The following is a 22,857-nucleotide window of genomic DNA, read 5'->3' as shown; positions in this document are numbered from 1 at the left end:
TTATTTTTCTGCTGCCCCTTTTTTTGATGTGTCCTTAATTCAAATAACTACAAGATCACTTGGTTTTCTTTTTATAAAAATATATAATGTTGTCTACAAATATGTTACATATTGTTAACAGGGGAAATGCCCAGAAGTTTCATCCCACTGCTCAGAACCATTCGTACATTGTTGAAAAAAAAAAGACGAGCCTGTAGGAGGAGGAGGAGAAGACAAAATGGGAAAATTGCACTGTAATTCAATGAACATATTTTTCATTGGTACAACACACACAGTACAAAATGTTCTTGTACAATGTGTACTCCACAGGGAAACATACCAACACATCCAGCCTGGATGTAATGGCACCGATATGGAACCCCCTCCCAAACTGCTAGTTTGTTCCCTCTAGTCGAGTTTCTGTTTCACACACTTAAAATATAAAATGTGAATATATAGCTGTCAGCTAGGACTACTCATTCATAACATGTTGTAAGTATAGTATTGTACAGAAAACCCCCCTAGGCTGTCAATCTAATTCTCACTCTATGCTTCTCTAAGACCAGGATGTACTTAGTGGTCGGTTAGTACTGGGGAACACCATAAAAAAATAAAATTTGTATCAAGTGGAAGTTATGTCCTGCCTAGTGACAAAATGCACTCTCAATATAACTATTATAGTAGAGCAGGGATCCCCAACCTTTTATACCCGTAAGCCACATTCAAATGGAAAAAAGTGTTAGGGGAGCAACACAAGCATGAAAAATGTTCCTGGAGGTGCTAAAAGGAGCTATAATTGGCTACTTAATAGCCCATATGTGGACTGGCAGCCTACAGAAGGCTGTTCAAGGGATTGGAAAGCAAAATGTTGCTTACGAGCCACTGGTTGGGGAACACAGTGTTAGAGCATAGCAGACCCAATAGGGAGACTTACATGGGCAGCTTCTGAAGAACTTCTCTTAACATGCAATGCTCGATGGGCCACATTAGCAAGATGGCTGCAAAAGAGAAAGTAATTTTTCAACTAAGTTAATATTGTTATTCAAGTAACCAAGATGCTGTTTGGCATCTCTGTATTAACAATGGGGTATTTTCTCACGATGCTCCTGAAAGTCTGTCAATATAATTAGTATATTATGCCAGTAAAGAATAGCCATTCCCCTGCCTGCTCCCTAAATGTGTGTGTGCTAACAAAGCCAGCTAGTAAGACTGTATTGAGCAATTTCATTTAAATACAATCATTGTGGATGTGCATTTATTATTATTGTCCCTGATTTCTCAAGTGATCTGGGAACCCTACTTTGGTCAGAAAATATTCTTAGTACCCAAAGGTTACTAACAGACCCCCCCACACAAAATCATAGCACTGGCATCACAGAACTTGTCTGCTGGAAATGTTGTTGGGCTTGGTAAGGTGCAACCTACCCTCTATAAACTCACAAAGAACAATAAGTCATTTGATGAACTTATGACATATCGATCTACTACTTTTCCTTGAATATACCTGGCAAAATGATATTAAAAAAAAGTTTTATATGAATAAATATTTACCCAAGGCTCATGAGGTAGGTTACCAGATATCTTGGCTGCAAGTCTTCTAAACACTTGTATATCACTTCATCATACCTTTGTGGTGAAAAAAAGATATTAAATGACTAATGAATATCATACTAAAACTGTATATGTATACCATATATTGCTGCTTCCTATTGCTATGACTCTCTTAATAATTAATAATAAGAGCCACTGAGCAGCCGTAAGGTTAGGGTACCAGTGTTCATAACATGTAACCATGAGACAAGGCACTGTACCTACACTAAGTCCTGCACTCGGAGAACAGGTTTTTTGTTAGAGGTAAGATGGGCTACGAAGGGCTGTGAAAAAGATGTTAGTGAGTCCAACATAACTAAGTTTAATGTTTTCTAAGCCATAATAATTATAAAAAGTACTAATGTGGATATAACCCTTACTGTCTGTGATTCCATGAAACTATGTAAGGAACCACAACTATTCAATTATTATATGTAATATGCCTGTGCAACCTGTATCCATCCAACTGTCTATCTATGGACCCAACATTAAGGATTATGCCACACATAAATGATTTTCATCAGCTGATCCTCTGGCATACTCTCACTTGTGTGTCTGTGCTAAGAGGGACTGCGTTGGGCTGAGTGCAGACACATGGAGTGGATCTTGGCACCAAAATGCATACTTGTTCATTTTAGTGGTAAAATCGCTGTGTGTCTGCACCCAGAGCCACTGTGTCAGCATGGGTGCAGACACAAACATTAGAGGAGGGGCTATGTCACGGCCTGCGTAGAAACAGCCCAGTGTGGCCAATGCTTAAGCATGCACATTTACCAGTAATCTTACCACTTTTAGATGGATTAAAGGAATTAGTAACATACCTGAGAAGATGCTGCAGTGTTGCGATGACACATGGCTCTCTTAAACTTGCTATATCAATGTCATCCGTGTCCCTTGAGCACCACAGAGCCTGCAGGCTTTACAAGTACATAGACAATGTCATTCTAAATCAATACTCACTTTCCCCCTCCCTCCTCATCATCTAATTATGTAGCCAGTGCATGGGTATGGGCATCTGGTCCTCCATTTTATCACAAACAAGATTTTGTCATGGTACCTGCCTGCTTGCTGTGATTGAGTAATTCCAAGACTGAAGGAAGCAAGATTTATATTATTCATACTGTATAGTGTCAAGTTTATATTGCTCAACCAACAGGATATAAAACAATTTTGTGTTATTTCTTAGGGTGACAGGTCCCCTTTAAAGCATATACATCACAGGGGAGGATATTCTCTTGTAGATTTTTGGTTTATCTTGCACTCCTGTATCCTAGCTGCTGGTACCTGTGGGAAATATTACCTCTTAAAGGGGTAGTTCGCCTTTAAATTAACTTGATGTGGACAATGCTATTCTGAGACAATTTGTCTTTATTTTTTATGGTTCTTCAGTTATTTAGCTTTTTGTTTAGCAGCCCACCAATTTAGCAGTTCAGCAGCTATTTGGTCGCTAGTGTCTTATTTACCTTAGCAACCAGGCAGTGGTTTAAATGAGAGATGGCAATATAAATAGGAGAGGGCCTGCATAGAAACATAAGGAATACAAAGTGACAATTACAATAAAGCTGTAGCCTCACAGAGCAATAGTTTTTGGCTGCCAGGGTCAGTGACCCACATTGAAAGCCACAAAGAGTTAGAAGAAATAATTAGAAAACTATAAAAAAATAACGAAAACCAGTTGCAAAGTTATTTTTCCATGCAGAATTATGTTTTTTGTCAGTTTCTAAAGGGAACTAGTGTGCACAGTGGGACAACTTGGTTGGGTTTGTGTCCCTTTAAACAGCCACAGCAGTTCATATAAAGTCACTTTTATCATTTTACTTGGCTGACCCCTACAAAAAAGATTTGATTTTTGTACAGGAAAACAATAAATAGTCAAGCTACTTTATCATTTTAGTTCAATGGAAAGTTAAATAATAAAAAAGTCCTAATTTGAAGAGGTGCAGCAGGATATTGCAGGCAAAGTCAACATTCATACCTCATGTTAAATAAAATGTGAGAATAAACCACAACTGGAAGCTATGCAACATTTATAGTCTCATTACATTCAAAATGATCATTGTTCAACATAGGATAGGCAGAAGCATGTTTATTTGTCTGACAGCTGTCTCTGTCACAGCCAGTTAAAAAGATAGCTTCATGGATGAACTTACACTGAAAAGAGGATTCATTTTGCCAGAAGAAATTAAAGAGACTGAGGGCATTTACAATACAACAGCAATATTGTGCGGTGCATTTAAATGGATGAAGGGCGCAACGCTGCTTTGAGCTAAAAGAGGAGCCAAAGCCAACAAAAGCCATGTCATCATTCCTTTAAAATCTCAGGTCTCACTAGATCCCATCTGCACCAGGATATGAACTCTCAGTTAAAACGCACAACCATATATTATAGAAACCTCCTCATTTGTAAATAATTTGATATATGCATCGTGTTTGCTCTTTCTTGTGGATGACTTATTAAGTCAATAAACATGTTACACACAATTAATTTCACAGGAATAGCACTTTATTTTTAAATCTTAGCTGACAGAAACTATCCACACCACACCCTAAGGCCGATGCCACAAGCTTGCCAAGAATCCCCTCCGCTGGCAACAGCTTGTTACCTTGCCTACACCCGGAACCACTGTGGTGTCCCAGGTGTTTCCCACTTCCAGGTGCAGGCGAGGTAGGAGGCTGATGCCAGAATAGGTGCTGGTCCATGGCAATCATTTTTCTGCTAGCTGAAAATCAGCCCTTTGTGGCATCAACCTAAATGTTACAATTCCTTACACTGCAAAAAAAAATCTAAAATGTACCATAACAATCTGACAATGTTGCCAAAACAATTACTTTTTTTTTTTTTTTTTTTTACCCTTTTTACGAATAAGGGGTAATGCAAATGTAAGACTTTTTTTAAAAACAGATGCTAGCTGCTACATGGTTGGTAAGGGTTACTAGAAACATAACAAACATAGGATTATTTATACATTGCCGCCATAGTGTTTTAGTTGCTCTTCCCTCACCAGTAATGTCATGTCAATAGTGAAGTGCAGGTCAACAAAAATCGGCCTGTACTCAGCCCTAATGCACCCACTCCCAACTGGACCTGGAAATCCAGCTCTATTTCTAGACACGAAGGAGCTGGGGTGGAGCAGGCGTTTGCCTATAAACAGAGGCTGCTGTAGGCAGAAGCAAGGCACAGTGAGGTCACAGGAAATAAGGGCAGAAGGAAGAGCTTGGCCTAAACCACCCACAACCTGCAAATGTGTCCAGAACCTGCACGACTCACAAGTCCTGCAGGTTTCAGGCTGGCTCCCACGTCACTACTAGAGAACAAAGGCCCAGTTGTCTATGTGTCATTTAGTGACATTGGTACAAATCCATACAAGTTTCTTTTCATACAAAAGATTATGAAAAAGATTGTGAAATATAATCAAATGATTACATACTTCATGGAAAGGCAACTGTTAGTATTCAATTTCCTTATAAACACTTGTCGCTTGATGAAATATAAGCATCTTAATTCCTTAATAACTGAGATAAGCAGTAATCTTTCTGGAAACACTTGTTTTGACTTGTTATCAGAAGCCTGTACATCATTTCCACTAGGCATATAGGGGAATTTCCAACTTGATAGCAACTGACACACAACTGTCTAAGTTGTAAAGGCAGTACAGCTTGTATCCTAGATGCAGAAATAAATTGGCAGTACAATCTGCATTAAAGGAACAGCAACACCAAAAAGTGTTTTAAAGTATATTAAAATATAATGTACTAGTACCCCTATGGCTACACAGCAGCTTTGTTTATATAAAGTGCAGTAGTGTTTCTGAAGCAAACACACAACTTTCACCAATGCAGGGCTATATAATATTTTAATTACTTTGATGCAGTTTCATTTTTGGTGCTACTGTTCCTTTAATCTGTCTAGAAACTCAGTCTCTGAGATTCCGGAAAGAAAAATGTTTTTTTTTTTTTTAACCCTCTCCCTCAAAGTGTTTTTTACAGTATACAAAATATATCTCAGTAAACTGTGTGGATTGCAAGATCCTGTTAGCAGACATAATGTATTGTGACAAATATGTTTACACAAGTATATTTTAAGTTTTAGTGTAGTGTTCCCTACAGTAAAAGCAAATATTGAGAATGTTCATTTCCACTCCTTTCTACTTGAATGCATTATTTCTTGTGTTTACCTGTGCAGCCTTGCATGAGTATACTGCAAAAAGACACCGGTATCTCCAGTACTCTGCAGGGCCTGGTCCCAATCAAAGTGGTAGTCGGATAAAAGCTGGCCCTTAAAATCCTGAAACAGAATTTAAAAGCGTCCAAGTCAAAGTGACAGATTATAAAAGGGATTCCTCAGTTTTAGACTGAAATCGGGTAACAGGCTATTTTATTATTATCCATCAAAAACTTTAACAGAATGCAGCGGGTTGAAACATCCACTTTGGGTGAGACTACTGTTGTCGTGTTTTCATGGGACCCCTCATATGAAGAGATATTGATAAAGCTTTATTAGAAAAGTTTATTCATAGCAGGTAAGCGGAGAACTGTACATGGATAGAGTATTTGAACACACAAAAAATGTTTCTGAAAATTCTGGTACACTATATCAACAGTCAAGAGAGATGATCTAGTCAGGCTGGTAAATAATTGGCCAAGCCCCAACCAGATGTCAGTTGAGTTATTTGATGTTTTGTCCCTATACGCTGGTTAATCTGTAATTAGGCTTGCAACAAAAACATCCACGATACAGCCTGGTTCAGTTTATATACATGGCTGGACTTTGGAATGTTCAAACTTTGTTGCCAGAAGAGGGGTGCCAGATACACCATTACCTTTCTACTTTCAAAACATACAGGCACCTTAATTGGCTATTGATTGTATGTGCCTGGCAGAGATCTAACATTAGGTCCCCATACACTGGCAGATCCGCCAGATCAGGCCAGATATCGGTCGGGCAGGCCCGTCGGAAGTGCCCATACACGGGCCGATTAGGCAGCTACTATCGGCCCGTGTATGGGGACCTTAAGATTGTAAGTTACACTGTCGTAGCGATTGATGCACATAATGTTTAAACCCTGCACAGCGCAGAATGCCAAGGCTGTATAAATAAAGGACCATAATAAACACTTAAACACACACACACACAGTAACAGATCCATTTCTACATACATACTGAAAAGTAAGACATAGTAGCCAGACACAGTAGCCTGTTTCAACAGGTAGTAGTTAATGATTACCTCTTCAGCATATGTGGGGGAAATTTCATGCACCAATTGCCTAATATAGAGGTGATCCATTGTGTGCATTTATGACCCTGTACACTGAAAATGTACATACATACAATAATAACTTTACCTGTACAATAAGAGCTGCAATCCCTATCTTTTCAGCTGTATCAGAAGGGTCTTCAAGCTGTTTACTTGCTAGAGAGATTTAAAAAAAAAAAAATTAAATAAAAAAAAAAAAATATATATATATATATATATATATATATATATATATACAGTGAAATATGTAACAGTGTGAAAGTGTAATATGGACCAAATGCAATGGAGCTAACACAACAGAGCTTAAAGGATTGAAAGACAAGGAAAGGAAAATTCACTGGGTGTGCCAATGTGTTCAGCTAGTTTATATGCACTTAGCAATACAATAGTAATGCAGCAGTCCTGCTGTGGACGCTCAGTCTAGCAATAGCCTTGTCACTTGGTTATTAACTTGTATCAAAGAACAAGCAGATACACTTTGGACCATCCCCTGAGTTTTTTACTGATAAGACTGTTGTATACACACCAGTGGAGAAAAGCCGATCCAGTGACAATCAGACATGCCAATAACAAGCTGAAAAGTTGGTGCAATTCAATTCATGGCTAATAATTAACAGACATCCTTCTGCATATTAACATATAAACTACTTTGAAGGTGTTCCTGGTATAGGAGGTTAGAGTTGTATTTTGCAGTGATATAAATATGGAAATTCTGCTTGTACCGCCCTTTATGGACCATGACCATTCACACAACTGCCCACACTAAAACATGTATTGTATCATAAGCCATGAAGAACGTACACGCTTACAGCACAACTGACATACGTTTCAGAGATGTCACTGGGATTTAAGCAAAACTCTTACCATTAGTCTGAAACTATATAAATTCCCTATCTGTCTCATTAGAAAGTCTTACTTCCACTTGCTGCCATATTTTGCAGCATCCTTGAGCGAGCTTCATCTAATACATCTTCTAGAAAAACTACTTCACCTCTTCTTGTCTTCATTCCCTTCACTAGGCCAAAAGGTACATGCTGAAAGCTAAAATGAAAATGGAAAAAATATTAAAAAACATCCAACACAAGACATTCAGAAATAAAATGTAACAAATCAACAGAAATAAAATGTACCCAGTCACAGGTGTCCAAGAATGTATGGGTTTGGACAGTATTGAAAAGGCTAAGAAAGCTTTCCAGGGGAAAGGGATTAACAGGCATACACATTCATGACATAAATTAATTGTAAAATGGAAAGTTGAGCTAACCAATAACAATCCTATACAGAAAAAAGCACAGTGCAACGAGGTTAGGAAGACATAATACAAGCAAACAAAATGAAAACGTTAAAGCACTTTGTGCAAACAACTTCTTTAAATGTCATCAGCTGTAAAAAAAAAAAAAGAAACTAACAAGGTTTCTTTTTCCAGATATTGTAACATATACAGTATTTAGGAGGGGGAAGATACCAGGATTAGAAAAAAATGTGCAAAATACAGACTGTCTGAAAACTTTTCTGCTGACTAATGTATGTGGGCTGGATAGATGACGGAAGTTCCAGTCTGAATCCTGGAAAATATCCTTGAGACAGAGAGTGTCTGGTTACACTGTAAAGCAGAATGAGGTGGGTTGAGTTTGATTACCTAAGGCAGGGATCCCCAACCTTTTATACCCGTGAGCCACATTTAAATGGAAAAAGTGTTGGGGAGCAACACAAGCATGAAAAAGATTCCTGGGGGTGCCAATAAGAGCTATAATTGGCTACTTAATAGCCCCTATGTGGACTGGCAGCCTACAGAAGGCTCTGTTTGGCATTAAACATAGTTTTTATGCAGCCAAAACTTGCTTTCTCAGCAGAAACTCAACAATAAGCACCTGCGTTGAGGCCACTGAGAGCAACATACAAGGAGTTGGGGAGCAACATGTTGCTCACGAGCCACTGGTTGGGGAACACTGACCTAAGGTATATTTTATTTGGGATTATTAGGAGCTAAATATGATCAACAGGGGAAGGTAAAAAAAACCCATGTCAGTAATATAAAAACTATGGGAAATGCAATGTCAGTAATTTAGTACTTTAAGAAAATATTATGAGCTTGTGAGCCACTCTAGTCGTAGAACACTGTTCTGCAGAAAGGTGTTTAGGATCATTGCTTTCTTTTAATAAAATATGTTCTTTTACACACTAGGGCTCATTTTTAACACTTGTCAAATTTGCCCATGGACAGTAACCTATAGCAACGAATCAAGGAATGTTTTTTTTTTCAACCAGCTGCAGGTAGAATTATGTATGCAACAATCTTATTGGTTGTCATTGGTTACTGACCACAGGCAAATATGCCCAGTGTTGATAAAGGACTACAACCACTATACTCAAATGCCTGTCCAAGCCAAAGTCTGCTGCAGCACATATATGGCGCACATAGCAGGAAAGGGAAGGCATGTGCAGAACCGGTTAAGTGTGAACTTCCTGTTTGGGCAAAATGCCAGCTGGTGTTGGCAACTAAACATTTAAAATAACAAACATTTTTTTCTGCCATGGGCTCTTCAAATTTGGACTATTGTCTATAGAACATTCCCTTTAATGATGACACAACACTACTTCTATTAGAGAAGTGCTTCTTATTATCACAAGTCTACCACTCTAAGGATGAGAATGGAGTTTTCGGGTAAATAAATTGTTTAAAAGCTCACCGATCTGCTTGATCTTTTCCCAAGATCTTCAAAATCTTGAACAGCTGTTGGAAATGATTTTTCTGGCTTTTGTCTGTCTTGAAGTAAAACCAACGATTGTTAAATACTGACATCAGTTGACAAACTGACAAAGACTAAACACCAGCCAGTCAATCAACTGGTAGGGTTAATATAGCATCAGAAGACACATACTTTACCATTTGTATCTCATTCAAAACAAATATTCACATTTTACTTATAGTTCAGTGGAAGTATCTTGCTGTTTGAGATCAGACTTATATTGGTTTGACCAACATCAAGAGCAGGCTGATTTAATGAGTATATACCCCTAAGAAACAAAATAAGACTAAGCTGCTCTGTACCTTCATGGTTTAAGAGAAAGGTTACCATTGAGATTGTCATGATACTGTTACTATTTAACATGATATTACACTGTGTGCAATGCAAAAAATGTATCTGGGGTTTGTTTGGAAGGGTGGAACTTGAAGGACTTTGGTCTTTTCCAAACCAAATTAACAATGCAACTATGTATCCTAACATTCTATTTTCAAACTATTTTTTTTTTAAGTTTTATCAATGGTGTGTGGGCAAACATCTCAGATTATGCACAATCGTCTGCTTGAAGAAATAGCCAGCACAGCATCATGGAAATCCTTTCGGGCAGTTATTGCCCCAACTTTCCAATTCAAGGTGGTGCATAGAACCATTTCCAGCAGTGCAGACAATTTCTGACCAAATTTTGAAGTGCAGAATGTTAGACCTACTCCAGCCTCCCAGTAAGCTAAACAATTTTGTCAGCCATTTCCTGAACATTTTACTCTCTCTCTCTGTTTAGGTGTTCTCTGTTTTTGCACCCTGCCCCAAACTTAGCATCCTATTCACTTCCCTCTGGAAATAGGGAACCTACCCTTTTTCCAGGAATACAGCACTGCCTGCCAGTGGCAGCAATGTATTTACGAGGGACAGGCTGAAAAAGGCAAGTAGGTATCCCTTAAGTTGTGCATTATTCAGACAAGTTAGGTAACACTAAAGGTCCCCATATACGGGCCGATAATACCTGCCGATATCGGTCCCTTGGATCGATTCGGCAGCTAATTGGCCCGTGTATGGGCAGAAACGAGCGGCCTGGCCGACCGATATCTGGCCTGAAATTGGAAAACTGAAATTAATCCTTGATTTATCTTGTGGGACAATAGTTGAGTTATATTACGAATCTCTGCCATGAAGCAAGACATGTTTTTTTATGCAAGCTGGTCCCAAATCAGCAGGATTGTATGTTTATCAGCAGGTTGGGCAGGTTCAGCTAATAAATAGAGCAGCACTTAGTTTTTTCAGACTCCCTCTCCCTGGCATACCAGTTACTATTTCTTCCTGTCTTAATTAATTTTCTGTTCTACTTTTTTATTTGAAGCTCCTTCCCGTACCCTTTCTTAAATTCCACCTTCACCACTAAACTTTATAAAAGTTGGAACCTTTCCCAGGGCAGCTAGTAACTAAGGCGCCAGAACTGATGCTTACGCCAGTGATGAATTGACATAAGCATGTTTGCATAGCTGAAATTTACATCTAACAAAAAGAACAATATTTTAAATGTGATTTTAACTACATACCACATAGATCATCTCGTCAAAGCTGTATCTTTCCAGTCGATCCAGTGCAGCAGCCACATCTCTAAAAATGAGAGAAAGGCATTTTTGAAAACAAGTTGTCTATGTGAGATGTTCTGTTCCCCATATGTAAATAATATGACCTCCATGCAAGAACATAGCCAATAAAACACCTACAGGGGAGACGATAAATAAGGTATATGGTGCAGATAATCTTCAAATCGCCTACAATGCAATTAAATAATGTCACACTCATGCAACATATGCTGGCAATGCATATTCAGCACAACTATTTAGCTAACATTAGCAAATTATGCCATTCCAAGTATGATTTATTACCAGTAGGTCCTTTAAGCAGGCTTGTGGGCACCCATTCTGATTAGAAGAAAGGAGGTTCAATCTAAATATTCAGAAATGTTTTTTTTTACAATGAAAGCTATGAAAGAGCCCAATTCTCTCCCTGAATCATTGGTCATACTGGCAGATATAGTCCATTATATAGGTTCAAGAAGGGGTTGGATGGCTTTTTAGCAAGTGAGGAAATACAGGGTTATAGTACAAGTTGATCCATGGACTGGTTCAACTGGAAACTTGGAGTCAGGAAGGAATATTTTCCCCCTCTGAGGCAAATTGGAGAAGCTTCAGAAATACTTTTTTGCCTTTTTTTCTGGATCAACTAACAGTTAAGGTGGCATTGCATGGGCAGATTTCAGCTTCTGATTCGAGTCCTTTAGACCAATTCGGCAACTTATCTGCCCATGTAAGGGCACCCCAGCAGGCCTACCCAACCATCGTCGTAAAATTGGCCAGATCTCAATTGGGCAGGTTTCATTTTCCTTCCAATCAGGGACTGCATGGGCTTGTTGATGCAGTCCTCAGTCTGATGGGGCCTATTCCAGTCATTTTAATTCAATTGTTTGGCTACCTTAAGGGGCTGATTTACTTACCCACGAACGGGTCGAATGGAGTCTGATTGCGTTTTTTTCGTAATGATCGGTATTTTGCGATTTTTTCGTATGTTTTGCGATTTTTTCGGATTCTTTACGAATTTTTCGTTACCAATACGATTTTTGCGTAAAAACGCGAGTTTTCGTATCCATTACGAAAGTTGCGTAAAAAGTTGCGCATTTTTCGTAGCGTTAAAACTTACGCGAAAAATGCGCAACTTTTCGCGTAAGTTTTAACGCTACGAAAAATGCGCAACTTTTTACGCAACTTTCGTAATGGATACGAAAAACTCGCGTTTTTACGCAAAAATCATATTGGTAACGAAAAATTCGTAAAGAATCCGAAAAAAACGCAAAACATACGAAAAAGTCGCAAAATGTTCGTTTTCAAGTCGGAACTTTTCCAATTCGGGTCGGATTCGTGGGTTAGTAAATCAGCCCCTAAGTGTAGGCATGTCGTGAAAAGATCTGCTCATTTGGCAACCTTGCCAAACAAACAGGTTGTAACATGTATGGTCACCTTAAGGCAGGTTTTTCACACAATATAAATTTATATAGACTTAAAAGGTTGAACTTCATGGACATGTCCTTTTTTCAACCAAAGTTACTATGTTACTAAGTCATGTTTCAGTACTTAAGAGATGTTTATTAATGTCAGCAGGCTTTTAAGTCGCCCCTAAACACACTGAGGTTATCAAGTGATCCAAAAGTTATCTGCACCGTATCTGTTATTTTTGTGCTCTGTTATAGGCATTTTTTGGCTATAAGCCCTATGGTTTCTACTCCTTGCAATGTTGAGCCTGTTTGAGCTCTGTTTTTTACTTTGTGTTGCTAAGCACTTACATTCATTTTAGGTGCAGGGCATATATTCCTCTTCCCCTACGAGTTTTATCTGCAGAACTATAATAAGTTTGCATTGTTTGCCAGATCTCTACCTTGTAATATACAGGGATGTTCCATCACTGCGCATCACAGTTGAGTAGGATGAAAGGTTTCCTTCTTCTGACAGATCTACCACTCCAGTGCCCTTACTACAAAACACAGAACAAGACTAGGCAAAACCACAGATAGAATACTTCTGTCACACATTTACACATTTTAAACCTTTTAAACAGATTTATGAATTTCCAAAACATTTAATGTTTATAAACATTAAGGGTAACGTCAGACAGGATGTTTTGTTGCATACGTTTTAACATTGGCAACTAACATGTAACGTCGGACATTCTGTGTCCCATACTGGAGGAGATTTAGCCTAGGCAACAAAACATCTTGTCTGCCAGGGCCCTTAAAGTGCAATAGGGCAATTCACTGCATACATAAATATCACTTTAAAGGAGAACAACTAGTACACATACATACAAGTCTTTAACCATATAAATAAGCCTTACTCTGTTTTCTGTAGCAACCCATTACTTTCAAGCTGTTTCAGAACCTCCTGTGATTTCTCTTTGTAAAATGATTCACCAGAATAATCATCAAAATGTGCCCCAAGACGCTGAAAAGGCAAGAAAGGGACAAGGATAAAACATAGTGTATGTAGCCCACTACATTCTGAAATTGTGGTCTTAAATTGACAAATTTATGACATAAGAATTGAACCTCCCACAGATACTCAACACCAAAATCTATCAGGCATTTTATGTAAGACATTTTATGTACTATGGGAAAAAACTAAATGAATGAACTGAATGAACTCACCACTTACGTCTCTCTGTCCCTGGAAAAAAATTGACACTGAACTGGAACTTTTCAAATTGACGTACTATTTTTATTGTTAAGCTTTATTTATATAGCGCCGATATATTCTGCAGCAGATTATTTATCTTACAATCCACATTCAAACATGCTATTGTCAATTTTATCATGAGCCAATTAACCTGCCTGTATGCTTTGGAGTGTGGAAGAAACCAGAGTGCCCAGTAGAAACCTACGCAAGCACAGGGAGGACAAGTCTGTCGCAGTTCCCCTTCCAGCTGTAACTTCTGTAATTCTCTCACCTTCTCAATCACCTATGCTATTTGTCTTCACAAAGCTCTTAGTGAAGCACCACTCTGAAAAGGCTTTCCACCGGCAACAATAGAAGTTGCCAGTGGAAAGCTCTTTTCCATCACTTTGGTAATTAAAAATCACACAAAGTTTCCTCCTGCAGACTTGTCATAAAGAAGTGATGAAAAGGGCTTTCCACCCGAGACTTCTGTTGTTGCCAGTGGAAAGCTTTTTTGGAGCGGTTACTTGCCCACGATAGCAGAGAATAATTGTGGGCAACAAACTTGCTCCTTGGGTTCCTACCCTTAGGTGATAATCAACCCTTGACACTGCCCTTTCAAGTAAAAAGGAAGAAATCTGTAAAGGTGGCCATAAACATTAATATTTTTCTCTTCCTAACAGCTAATTTCACTGCTTGAAATGGTCATTTTCATTCATGGACAAATCATACTTTTAAATGATTGTTTCAGGATATCTTTTTGAAAATCGTATACTAGGAGATCGACCCATTACAAATATTAAATGCCTTGGCAGTTACATCAGACAAATAGTGCACATCCAGTATTCTCACAGTAATATCCCAGATAAAGACTGCTTTTATATGAATATATAAATCCAAATAACAAGAAGACTAAAATGTGGCACACATATATAAATATACTCCCCTTGTTACATTCACTGATAGGTTCAAGACATTACATTTTACAGCCTTCCTTTCCTGCTATATAGCCCCTTTTAACAAGCATCATACTTTAAAGACTACAGATTCCCTTTGCTTCATGCTGAATTGGTAGAACTGTTTATTCTTACTTTCCTATGCTTGTGTAAAGAGCTAAAAAATACTCAGGTGCTCCATCAATATAATGTAACAATGACAAATACCTTATACACTTTAGCATATTCCTGTATGCTCAGGTCCCTGAAGTGCATCCATAGAGACAGCGCGTGTGGGTCTCCTCCCTCTAGCCTTCTTAAAAACTCCTGAGCCGACAACTTAATATCTTTATCTTCTTCGGCTGCTGTGTTGACTTTCACATAAACCTAGAACAGGAGTAGTTATTGAGAGCAAAGGAATGCTGAAAGCAAATAAAATGCAATATTTGCGGTATATAATTGTACTGAAAAAGGCAGAATATTCATGGTGAAAAGGCTCTTATGAAAATTGTGTACAAAAATGTACGCAATGACAGATATTTATCTTTCTTACTTTAAAGAAAAAATAATCATCGTGCAAACTGGGCACTAAAATATAACCTCTGCCATGGTTTTTGTCACTACCAATATCAGGCTCTTGGGCTGAGGAATGAAAAACCTGTGCCTCCCATACTAAAGGGGTTATGTAATAAAATGGCTACGCTTGTGCCAGAGCAGTAATCCATACCAACCAATAGGCGGGTAGAATTTACTAGCCATATGATTAAAAGCATCTTATTAGATAATATAGGCTACTGCTACTGGGCAAACTTACTGCCCTTTATTACATATGGGTGTTAGACTTATTTTGTCATCACCAGAATAATCAACCTGATTCTTGAATTATCATTGCAGTATAAAACTCAAACTCTTCTCACACTTTACAATTGTAAAATAATGTTAAGCAGATACCCATAAATCTAGTTATTCCAATGCACACTATAAACTTTTGTTTTCTCTGCCAAAGAAAAGGAAAGTATTTTCTGCTTTTTACTGCCACCTAGAGTGATGTTCCAGTACAGCCAAAAGTTGAAAAATTTGATGGCATTCAGGCTTTACGGAGTCAATAAATTAAAGTAAAGTTCTACTTTTTTATTAGTTGGTGGTATAATACATAGCTCGTATTTAATCAAAGAGAACCTCATATATTGTTAACTTGTTCTCCTTGGCAAAATGCACATATGCAAGAAAGCGGCAAAGGAAGAGAACGTGTTTTAAACCTCTTAAAGTTATTATTGGATGATAAAAAAAAAAGCATACTAGTTTTTGTAGAGTCATCTAGTTTTGTTTGTGCTATGTGTTTATCATATACAAAAATGTTTTGTATTGCTTGTATTACAGAAGAGGCGATTCATAATGCTTGTTTTCCATCAAACCACACTACTGTGTAACTAACTGTGATTCTGAAGTACTTTACAATTAGCTATTGTCTCAATCCACAGACTTTAAATGCCAGCCCTTTCAGACTGTTTCAACCCGTCTATGGTTCCACTGACTGGCCTTTCCCAGTGGTATCTGGCCCAAAATAGGCTAGGTGTTGATAGGCAGGTTTGATTTTCCACCAGATGATGGACTGCATCTGCACGTTGATGCAGTCCTTTAATTCCAACTGCCTGCATAGTGCCAGTTTGCCCTCAGGCCAATATTCGGATCAGCCTAATATTGCCCACCTCAATGTGGGCATATCGTTGAAAGATCCGCTAATTTGGCGACCATACCAAACAAGTGATCCTTATGTGTATGGCAGCTTTAGTCCAGAGGCAAACTTACTTCAAAGAGATGTTGCAGTGGGTTAACTACAAGTTCCTCTTCACTACCAAACTTGCTGAATCCAGCTCCCAAAAGGCCTAGACAAAAAAAGAGACATTCTAGTCTATCCAATACACTGAAGTTTTATATAATTCTTTAAATTTCAAAATACTGCATCAAAAAAATGAAGTTGCCTTCTGTATTTTGAAACAAAAAAATAAAAAGGAGGGTGGTAGCAATGAGAAGTCCCTGTGTTCTATTGACATTATCCATCATAAGTGAAGTTCAGGTTCACAGATATCTTCAGCAACAAAGCAGCAGTTTGAAAGTAAGCATGGAAAATTCATGGGAGAGAGCATTAAAAATTAACAATTACACTGAAGTCACAGTCAACTTTTTGGTTGCCATGGATAGTGACCCTGTCAGCCATTTAGCATTTCGAAAAACATGAAAAGTATCAAATTAAAAACATAAATTGAACAATTGTTTATAATAAATAAATAATAAATACATCAGTCTATAATATGGTAAAATATTTATAGTGGAAATTTTCCTTTCAGTACAATTTTACAGAATATATTAAACTCCAGAACTCTGAATACGAATGATATGCAAAAGCAGGATAAAAATCATGATTTTTAATTGCCTTTGTACAGCTGAATTTGAAGGCCATGCATAATTATGTGCAATAAACATATCTAAATTTAGACAATGAAGAGAAACTTACCAAACTGCAGACCCCAGTCACCGAGATAGTTTATTCTTATAACCTCATTTCCCACTGCTTGTTTAAGGTTAGCGATGAAATTTCCTACGAGAATAATTACAAAAGTCAATTTCTGCTCTACAAAAATGAAAACATGATTGGTATTGCCTTATAAAAACGGGGCATTATATATCATTATCCTATACAATTTTGCACTTAACTCTAAAGGTGGCCATACACGGGCCGACTATAGCTGCCGATATCGGTCCCTTGGACCTATTCGGCAGCTAATCGGCCCATGTATGGGGAGAGCAGAGCGGCCTGGCCGACCGAGATCTGGCCTGAAATTGGCCAGATCTCGATCGGCCAGGTTAGAAAATCTGGTCGGATCGGGGACCGCATCGGCTCGTTGATGCGGTCCCCGATCCGACTGCCCCATTGCCGCCCACATAATCCAATCGTTTGGCCCCAGGGCCAAACGATCGGATTATTTTTTTTTTAACCTAAATGCTCCCCGATATCGCCCACCCGTAGGTGGGGATATCGGGGGAAGATCCGCTCGCTTGGCGACATCGCCAAGCGAGCGGATCTGCTCGTGTATGGCCACCTTTACACATAAGTTTTATTTAATTAACTGTATTACAGTATCCTTTTCTGAAAACAAAGTTAATACTTACACAAACACAATGGCAGCTCTGGATTATAGCTGGATTAATTTGAATGGTTAGTTTTCTTTAAAAAAAACTTGTTTTTTTTAGCTCTGAACTTACACTTCTCTCTGCAGTCAGTCTTCTTTATGAAGTTGTAGAGATGGAATTTAAATTTTTCTTGTATGCTGACACGACAGCAGAAATGACAGCAAGTTTTGCTTTTTGATAGTTAGAGCTGGGCATAGCTCATAAGCAATACCAAACCAAAAAAGCAAACAAAACAAATCATGTTTCTTTTGAGTCTGTCAGTGTTAGCACAAAGAGACACCAATGTATCACTTTAGTGATCTGATTTCACTAGTGCAGAAGGTAGTTCATAAAGATTAAAAGCAGATAACAAAGCAAAAATAGAAAAAACCCAGGAGCACATACAATAAGGGTAAAATAGGCTTACTATTTATCTCATAATAAAAAGGTGTTATATATGTATAGATGGAAATAATGCTTGACTGTCGTAAGGCAGGCATGGGCACACTGTATGCACTAAGCATAAACTTAAAATGCCACAAAGCTGGCAATAAAGGTGTGATCTCAAAGTGGGGTGGGAAAAAGAACAATTAAAAAATATGAATCTTTTATTTATTTTAGAAAAGCCAATTATTCATGCATACTTACCAATGATCGTGGACCGCAGATGCCCAACATGGAACTTTTTGGCAATATTTGGCGAACTGTTAAATTAAAAGAATATGAAATGCATATGAATCATTTGATGTAAAAATGTTTTAATAAACAGAAAAGCATTACATTTTAATCAATGATCTTATGCTAAATATATCCAGTTGATTGCCTGATGAAAGATTGGTTGATCCAATACATGTTGTGCACCGATACACAAATTATGATGGTATGACAATTCTACTGATTGGCTCTCCAGAGTAAATCTTTGTTTGTCTGTGAGGCCTGATGGTGCCTTTACTTTGTGGAGAATCACTTAATAGTAATAAAGGGAAGGAGACATATCATCACTAGGATTGCCTTTCATTATCCAGGTCAGGTAGACACAAGTCTACCACCGATGGCTCATGGCACACAGCATTTTTTAAATGTGGAACATACTGTCTATGCCAGACCTGCTTGTTGCAGACGTTAGCACAAATTAACAGAACAGTTACTATTTGACCATCTGCATCCAACTGGCCCATGAGCAGGCTGGTCCTTGTGTACGGAGACTCTTACCTGTATTCCACTACTGTCTTTCTTCCGGATAACCCTGAGAAAAGCTCTGTGTTAAGTCCGTAAATAGAGCCATCTTTACTTATTTGCTGAAGAACAGTCTAAAAAGAGAAATGCATTCAACTAAAACTACTTCAGAGACCATGAATAACCATGAAAATATCTTCAGAGGTCCTTCTCCTCTGCTAGATTATAATCTAATCTTATCTATCGGTCAGCCTTACCAATAAAAATGTGCTCAAAACATTTTCTTGCTGCCTAAGAAGACTGAATAAAGAATTTGTTTTGCTGTTTTAACATGAACCATACAACTGGTAAAGTATTCTTATAAATCTATTTCATTTAGTAGACTGGTAATGTTTAGCTATAGAATTTAGTGATATGAAAAGACTCACCCTCGTCAATAAATCCCTGTTAATTTTAAATGTAACTGATGCTCTGGCTGTGCCAATGTCACTAATCACAGAGTCGCAGACAAGCTAGAAGAGAACAAAAGAGCCCAAACTGCATTATAAAAATAAAAAAGAAAAACATTTCAGGTACTGTTTAGCTCCTAAGAAAAAATGTCCAAAAACTTTTGCCAGCTACCAGAACCCCATTTTTTCCCTGGGTTCAGTATTACATTACATTGCATGTGTGGATTTCTATCCAAGAGGGCAAATATTTACTTTAATAAAAGAGTTCACAAATTTAAAAACAAAAAACAGGGTTTTCTATCAGTCAAGAGGCAAAACAGACTTGGATAACTATTCCCCTGAATAAAACATATCTTAGTTTTTAACTGTATTGGTAAAGCACATGGATATCAGCTAATTCGTACAGAAAGCATGATTTCTGTAAAAATCTATAGACCACTTAAACACTGCCCTCAAGTGGCCAGATTGTTAATCACTTTACAAACATTTATCAGGGTTTATTCTTATTTAAATGAACAAAAAGACCAGACCATATAGTATGGTTTTAATTCATTATTAATATATATCTGAAATGCAAATAATGTAATGTATTGGCAAAATGTTTATAATTTAGGTTGCGCACACAGGTCTATGTAAATACAGCCATAAACACTTACAGAATTGCTGTGAGTCCTCAGTGAAAAGAAACACCACATTTCTCTTCTTCTATTCTGTACACATGATCTTGTCTATCTTATCTTTCTCTCATAAAAATCCTTCAGGGAACACCACTAGCCTGCTAAATTTGCTCCTCTCTCCTCCCATCTCTGTTGTAATCTGAGCTGAGAGATGTTCCGAAGTTGCCTGCAGAAGGAAGCTTTGTCTGACTTCGGAAACCCAAGGCGATGCGTAGGCCTTTCCACTGGAGACTTGTTGTTGCTGGTGGAAAAACATTTTGAAGCGGGTAGTTGCCCGCAGTAGCAGAGATCTATCGCGGGCAACTAAAGGTCCCCATACACTGGCAGATCCTCTCGCTTGGCGATAACCCCCACCTACGGGTGGGCGATATCGGGAGAATCCAGGGTAATTCGATCATGGTCCTGGGCCAAACGATCGAATTATAATGACGGGCATGGGCAAAGTCGGTCCGGGGACCGCATCAAAAAGCCGATGCATTCCCCGATCCAACTAGATTTTCTAACCTGCCCGATCAGGCCAGATATCGGTCAGGCTGGCCCGTCGGGAGTGCCCATACACGGGCCGATTAGCTGCCGAATCGGTCCAAGGGACCTTAACTCAGTCCAAGGGACCTTAACTCAGTCCAAGGGACCTTAACTCAGTCCAAGGGACCTTAACTCAGTCCGTGGGCCATCAGCCAAATGCTGCTGCCTGGAAGTGTCATGAACACATTTATATTTCATAGACTTATTGGTGGTTCTTGTCCAGTTGTTATAACAACCAAATAATGCTTTTTCAAACACCAGACTCATTCACAGACTATTGTAATCTTTACTTTTGTGAATTTATGAATTTTCCTCTCACCATCTCCATCCCAATCAACTCTACCATCAGCAAACTCTGGTTACTGGCTGCTTACAGTTTTTACCTTTCCTGCGAGTTGTTGGGCTCTTTCCTCGTGATTAATGGATGTGTCAATAGGATCACCTAGTGAAGTCATAAAAAGCTGGAAATCTGGGGACTCACTGAAATCACAGAAACAATCAAATTAAAAGAGCAAGCTGGTCAAATCCTAATTGTAATCACAGAAGAGAGAAGTGCATGTTTATAAACACAGCCCAACACATGGTGCTATATGTACTTTTTGGGGATAAATCATCCCTTTTTTTCATGTACCAAAATTACTTTGCACCTTTCCATGAATAGGGTGCAAGTTGCAGCTAGCGTCGGGGATGAGATCACCTTCGATGCATCAATACGCATTATGTTAAATTATTACATTACGAGATTCCCTTTTTGCAAACCAGTAGCTCCTATTCACACAAACTGCTGGATGTGGAGATATTTTAAGGGCTCTGGCAATTCGGGGAGATTAGTCACCCGCGAACAGGGAGATTTTTTGCGGGCGACTAATCTCACCGTGTGCCAGAGCCCTAAGGGTTCTGTTAAACTGATAAATGCACTTGCACATAATTCAGAACAGGGTTAACTGGCACACCCCGCAAGCATGTATGTATTCATGTATCTTGTATGAAAAGCATTAAAGCAAGCCTTCTAAAATTCATTATTATGCATGCTGAATCAATATATTCAGTTCAGATTTATCAACTTATTTAGGGTATGGAATGACTGACATAACGTGAAACAGCTTAACTGTTTTCTGTGGACTGGAACTGTTCGAATGCAATGGGCAACTCTTTCTGATGGCAAGCCCAAAACTCGTGCAACCTAGAAAGAAAAAAAAGATGGGCATATCTAAATGTTAGAGAACTGAAACTACATGCAATTGCAATTTACTGAGTGCAGAAAACTACCTTGCCTTGTGCTGAGAATTATTTGATAAGGGTACTGTTGCAAAGCTGCTTTACTTTGAGAAATCAGTCCACCAAGCTACATCCCTTTTTACAGTGCTTGGTACATATCGATGAGTGGCTGGCAAACCAGGTATACTTTTCGTTGTGATTTAGTGGTATGATTGCATCAGTCAATCGTCTTGCACTATTATCTTGCCAGCCTACTGGTACATCTTTCTGTATAATGCATCTAGTACTTTAACAGTACAGTATGGGACCCATTATCCAGAATGCTTGGGGCCTGGGACTTTCTGTAATTCGGGTTCCCCTACCTTAAGTCTGCTAATAAAATTATTTAAACAGTAATTAAACCCTATAGGATTGTTTTGGCTCCAATAAGGATGAACTATATCTCAGTTGGGATCAAGTACAAGGTACTGTTATTATTTGAGAGAAAAGGGGAACCATTTTCAAAAATGTGAATTATTTGATTCAAATGGAGAGTACGCCAGATGGCCTTTCTGTAATTCAGAACTTTTTGGATAATGGGTTTCCGGATAAGGGGTCCAATATCTGTACTGTAATAAGGATATTTAATTCCATATCAGTATTTTTAAATGTATTATAATAGGCATGGTTGCTGCACTGAAGCAAACATTGGCACTTTACAAGACGACCTAACATTCACAGACAGGGTCTCTGGATAGCTCGGAAAGCTGTCAGCTGTTTCACTGCAATTGCTTGAAGAGAGTTAAACGTGCAGTACCTGCTCAGCTATTACCCTCCGAAAGTGCCAAGCCATTGCCTCAGCGCACTTCCCACGGGGAATCCACTCAGCACATAACCTGGCACGGAAGATATAAGCACAGAAGTTTACAGCAGGCACTGCGTTTCAATACA

The 22,857-nt window shown here is 38.4% G+C and overlaps 1 protein-coding gene across 2 annotated transcripts; it reads right to left on the bottom strand.

Moving 5' to 3' along the window:
* Positions 1 to 63: 63 nt before the first annotated feature.
* On the bottom strand, positions 64 to 22,857 carry rars2 (arginyl-tRNA synthetase 2, mitochondrial). Of its 2 annotated transcripts, none has more exons than XM_002933922.5 (20): positions 22,724 to 22,857; positions 21,819 to 21,892; positions 21,093 to 21,189; positions 19,487 to 19,570; positions 19,095 to 19,192; positions 18,531 to 18,586; positions 17,227 to 17,310; positions 16,521 to 16,597; positions 14,940 to 15,098; positions 13,460 to 13,566; positions 13,004 to 13,099; positions 11,125 to 11,185; positions 9,515 to 9,591; positions 7,741 to 7,865; positions 6,913 to 6,980; positions 5,745 to 5,854; positions 2,391 to 2,486; positions 1,531 to 1,605; positions 914 to 977; positions 64 to 191 (listed from the first exon to the last, which is right to left on the bottom strand). In XM_002933922.5, exons 1-20 carry the CDS (start codon positions 22,757 to 22,759, stop codon positions 105 to 107), a joined length of 1,731 nt encoding a protein of 576 aa, XP_002933968.2. In that variant the 5' UTR covers positions 22,760 to 22,857; the 3' UTR covers positions 64 to 104. The 2 variants fall into 2 exon arrangements, with proteins under 2 accessions (XP_002933968.2, XP_017949822.1); XM_018094333.2 differs by having other exon boundaries at positions 7,816 to 7,865.

This window comes from Xenopus tropicalis, chromosome 5 (assembly GCF_000004195.4).
Source record: "Xenopus tropicalis strain Nigerian chromosome 5, UCB_Xtro_10.0, whole genome shotgun sequence".
In the NCBI taxonomy this organism is placed as follows: domain Eukaryota; kingdom Metazoa; phylum Chordata; class Amphibia; order Anura; family Pipidae; genus Xenopus; species Xenopus tropicalis.
The sequence above is the reverse complement of the archived record's forward strand: the minus strand, read 5'-3'. Positions and strand labels throughout refer to the sequence as shown.

Coding starts and splice junctions, on each gene's coding strand:
- rars2 (XM_002933922.5), bottom strand. CDS start 22,759: ATGGCTTGGCACTTTCGGAGGGTAATAGCTGAGCAG. Junction 19,571..21,092: donor CCCAACAACTCGCAGGAAAG/GTAAAAACTGTA, acceptor GTTCTCTTCTAG/CTTGTCTGCGACTCTGTGAT. Junction 18,587..19,094: donor AAGACAGTAGTGGAATACAG/GTAAGAGTCTCC, acceptor TTAATTTAACAG/TTCGCCAAATATTGCCAAAA.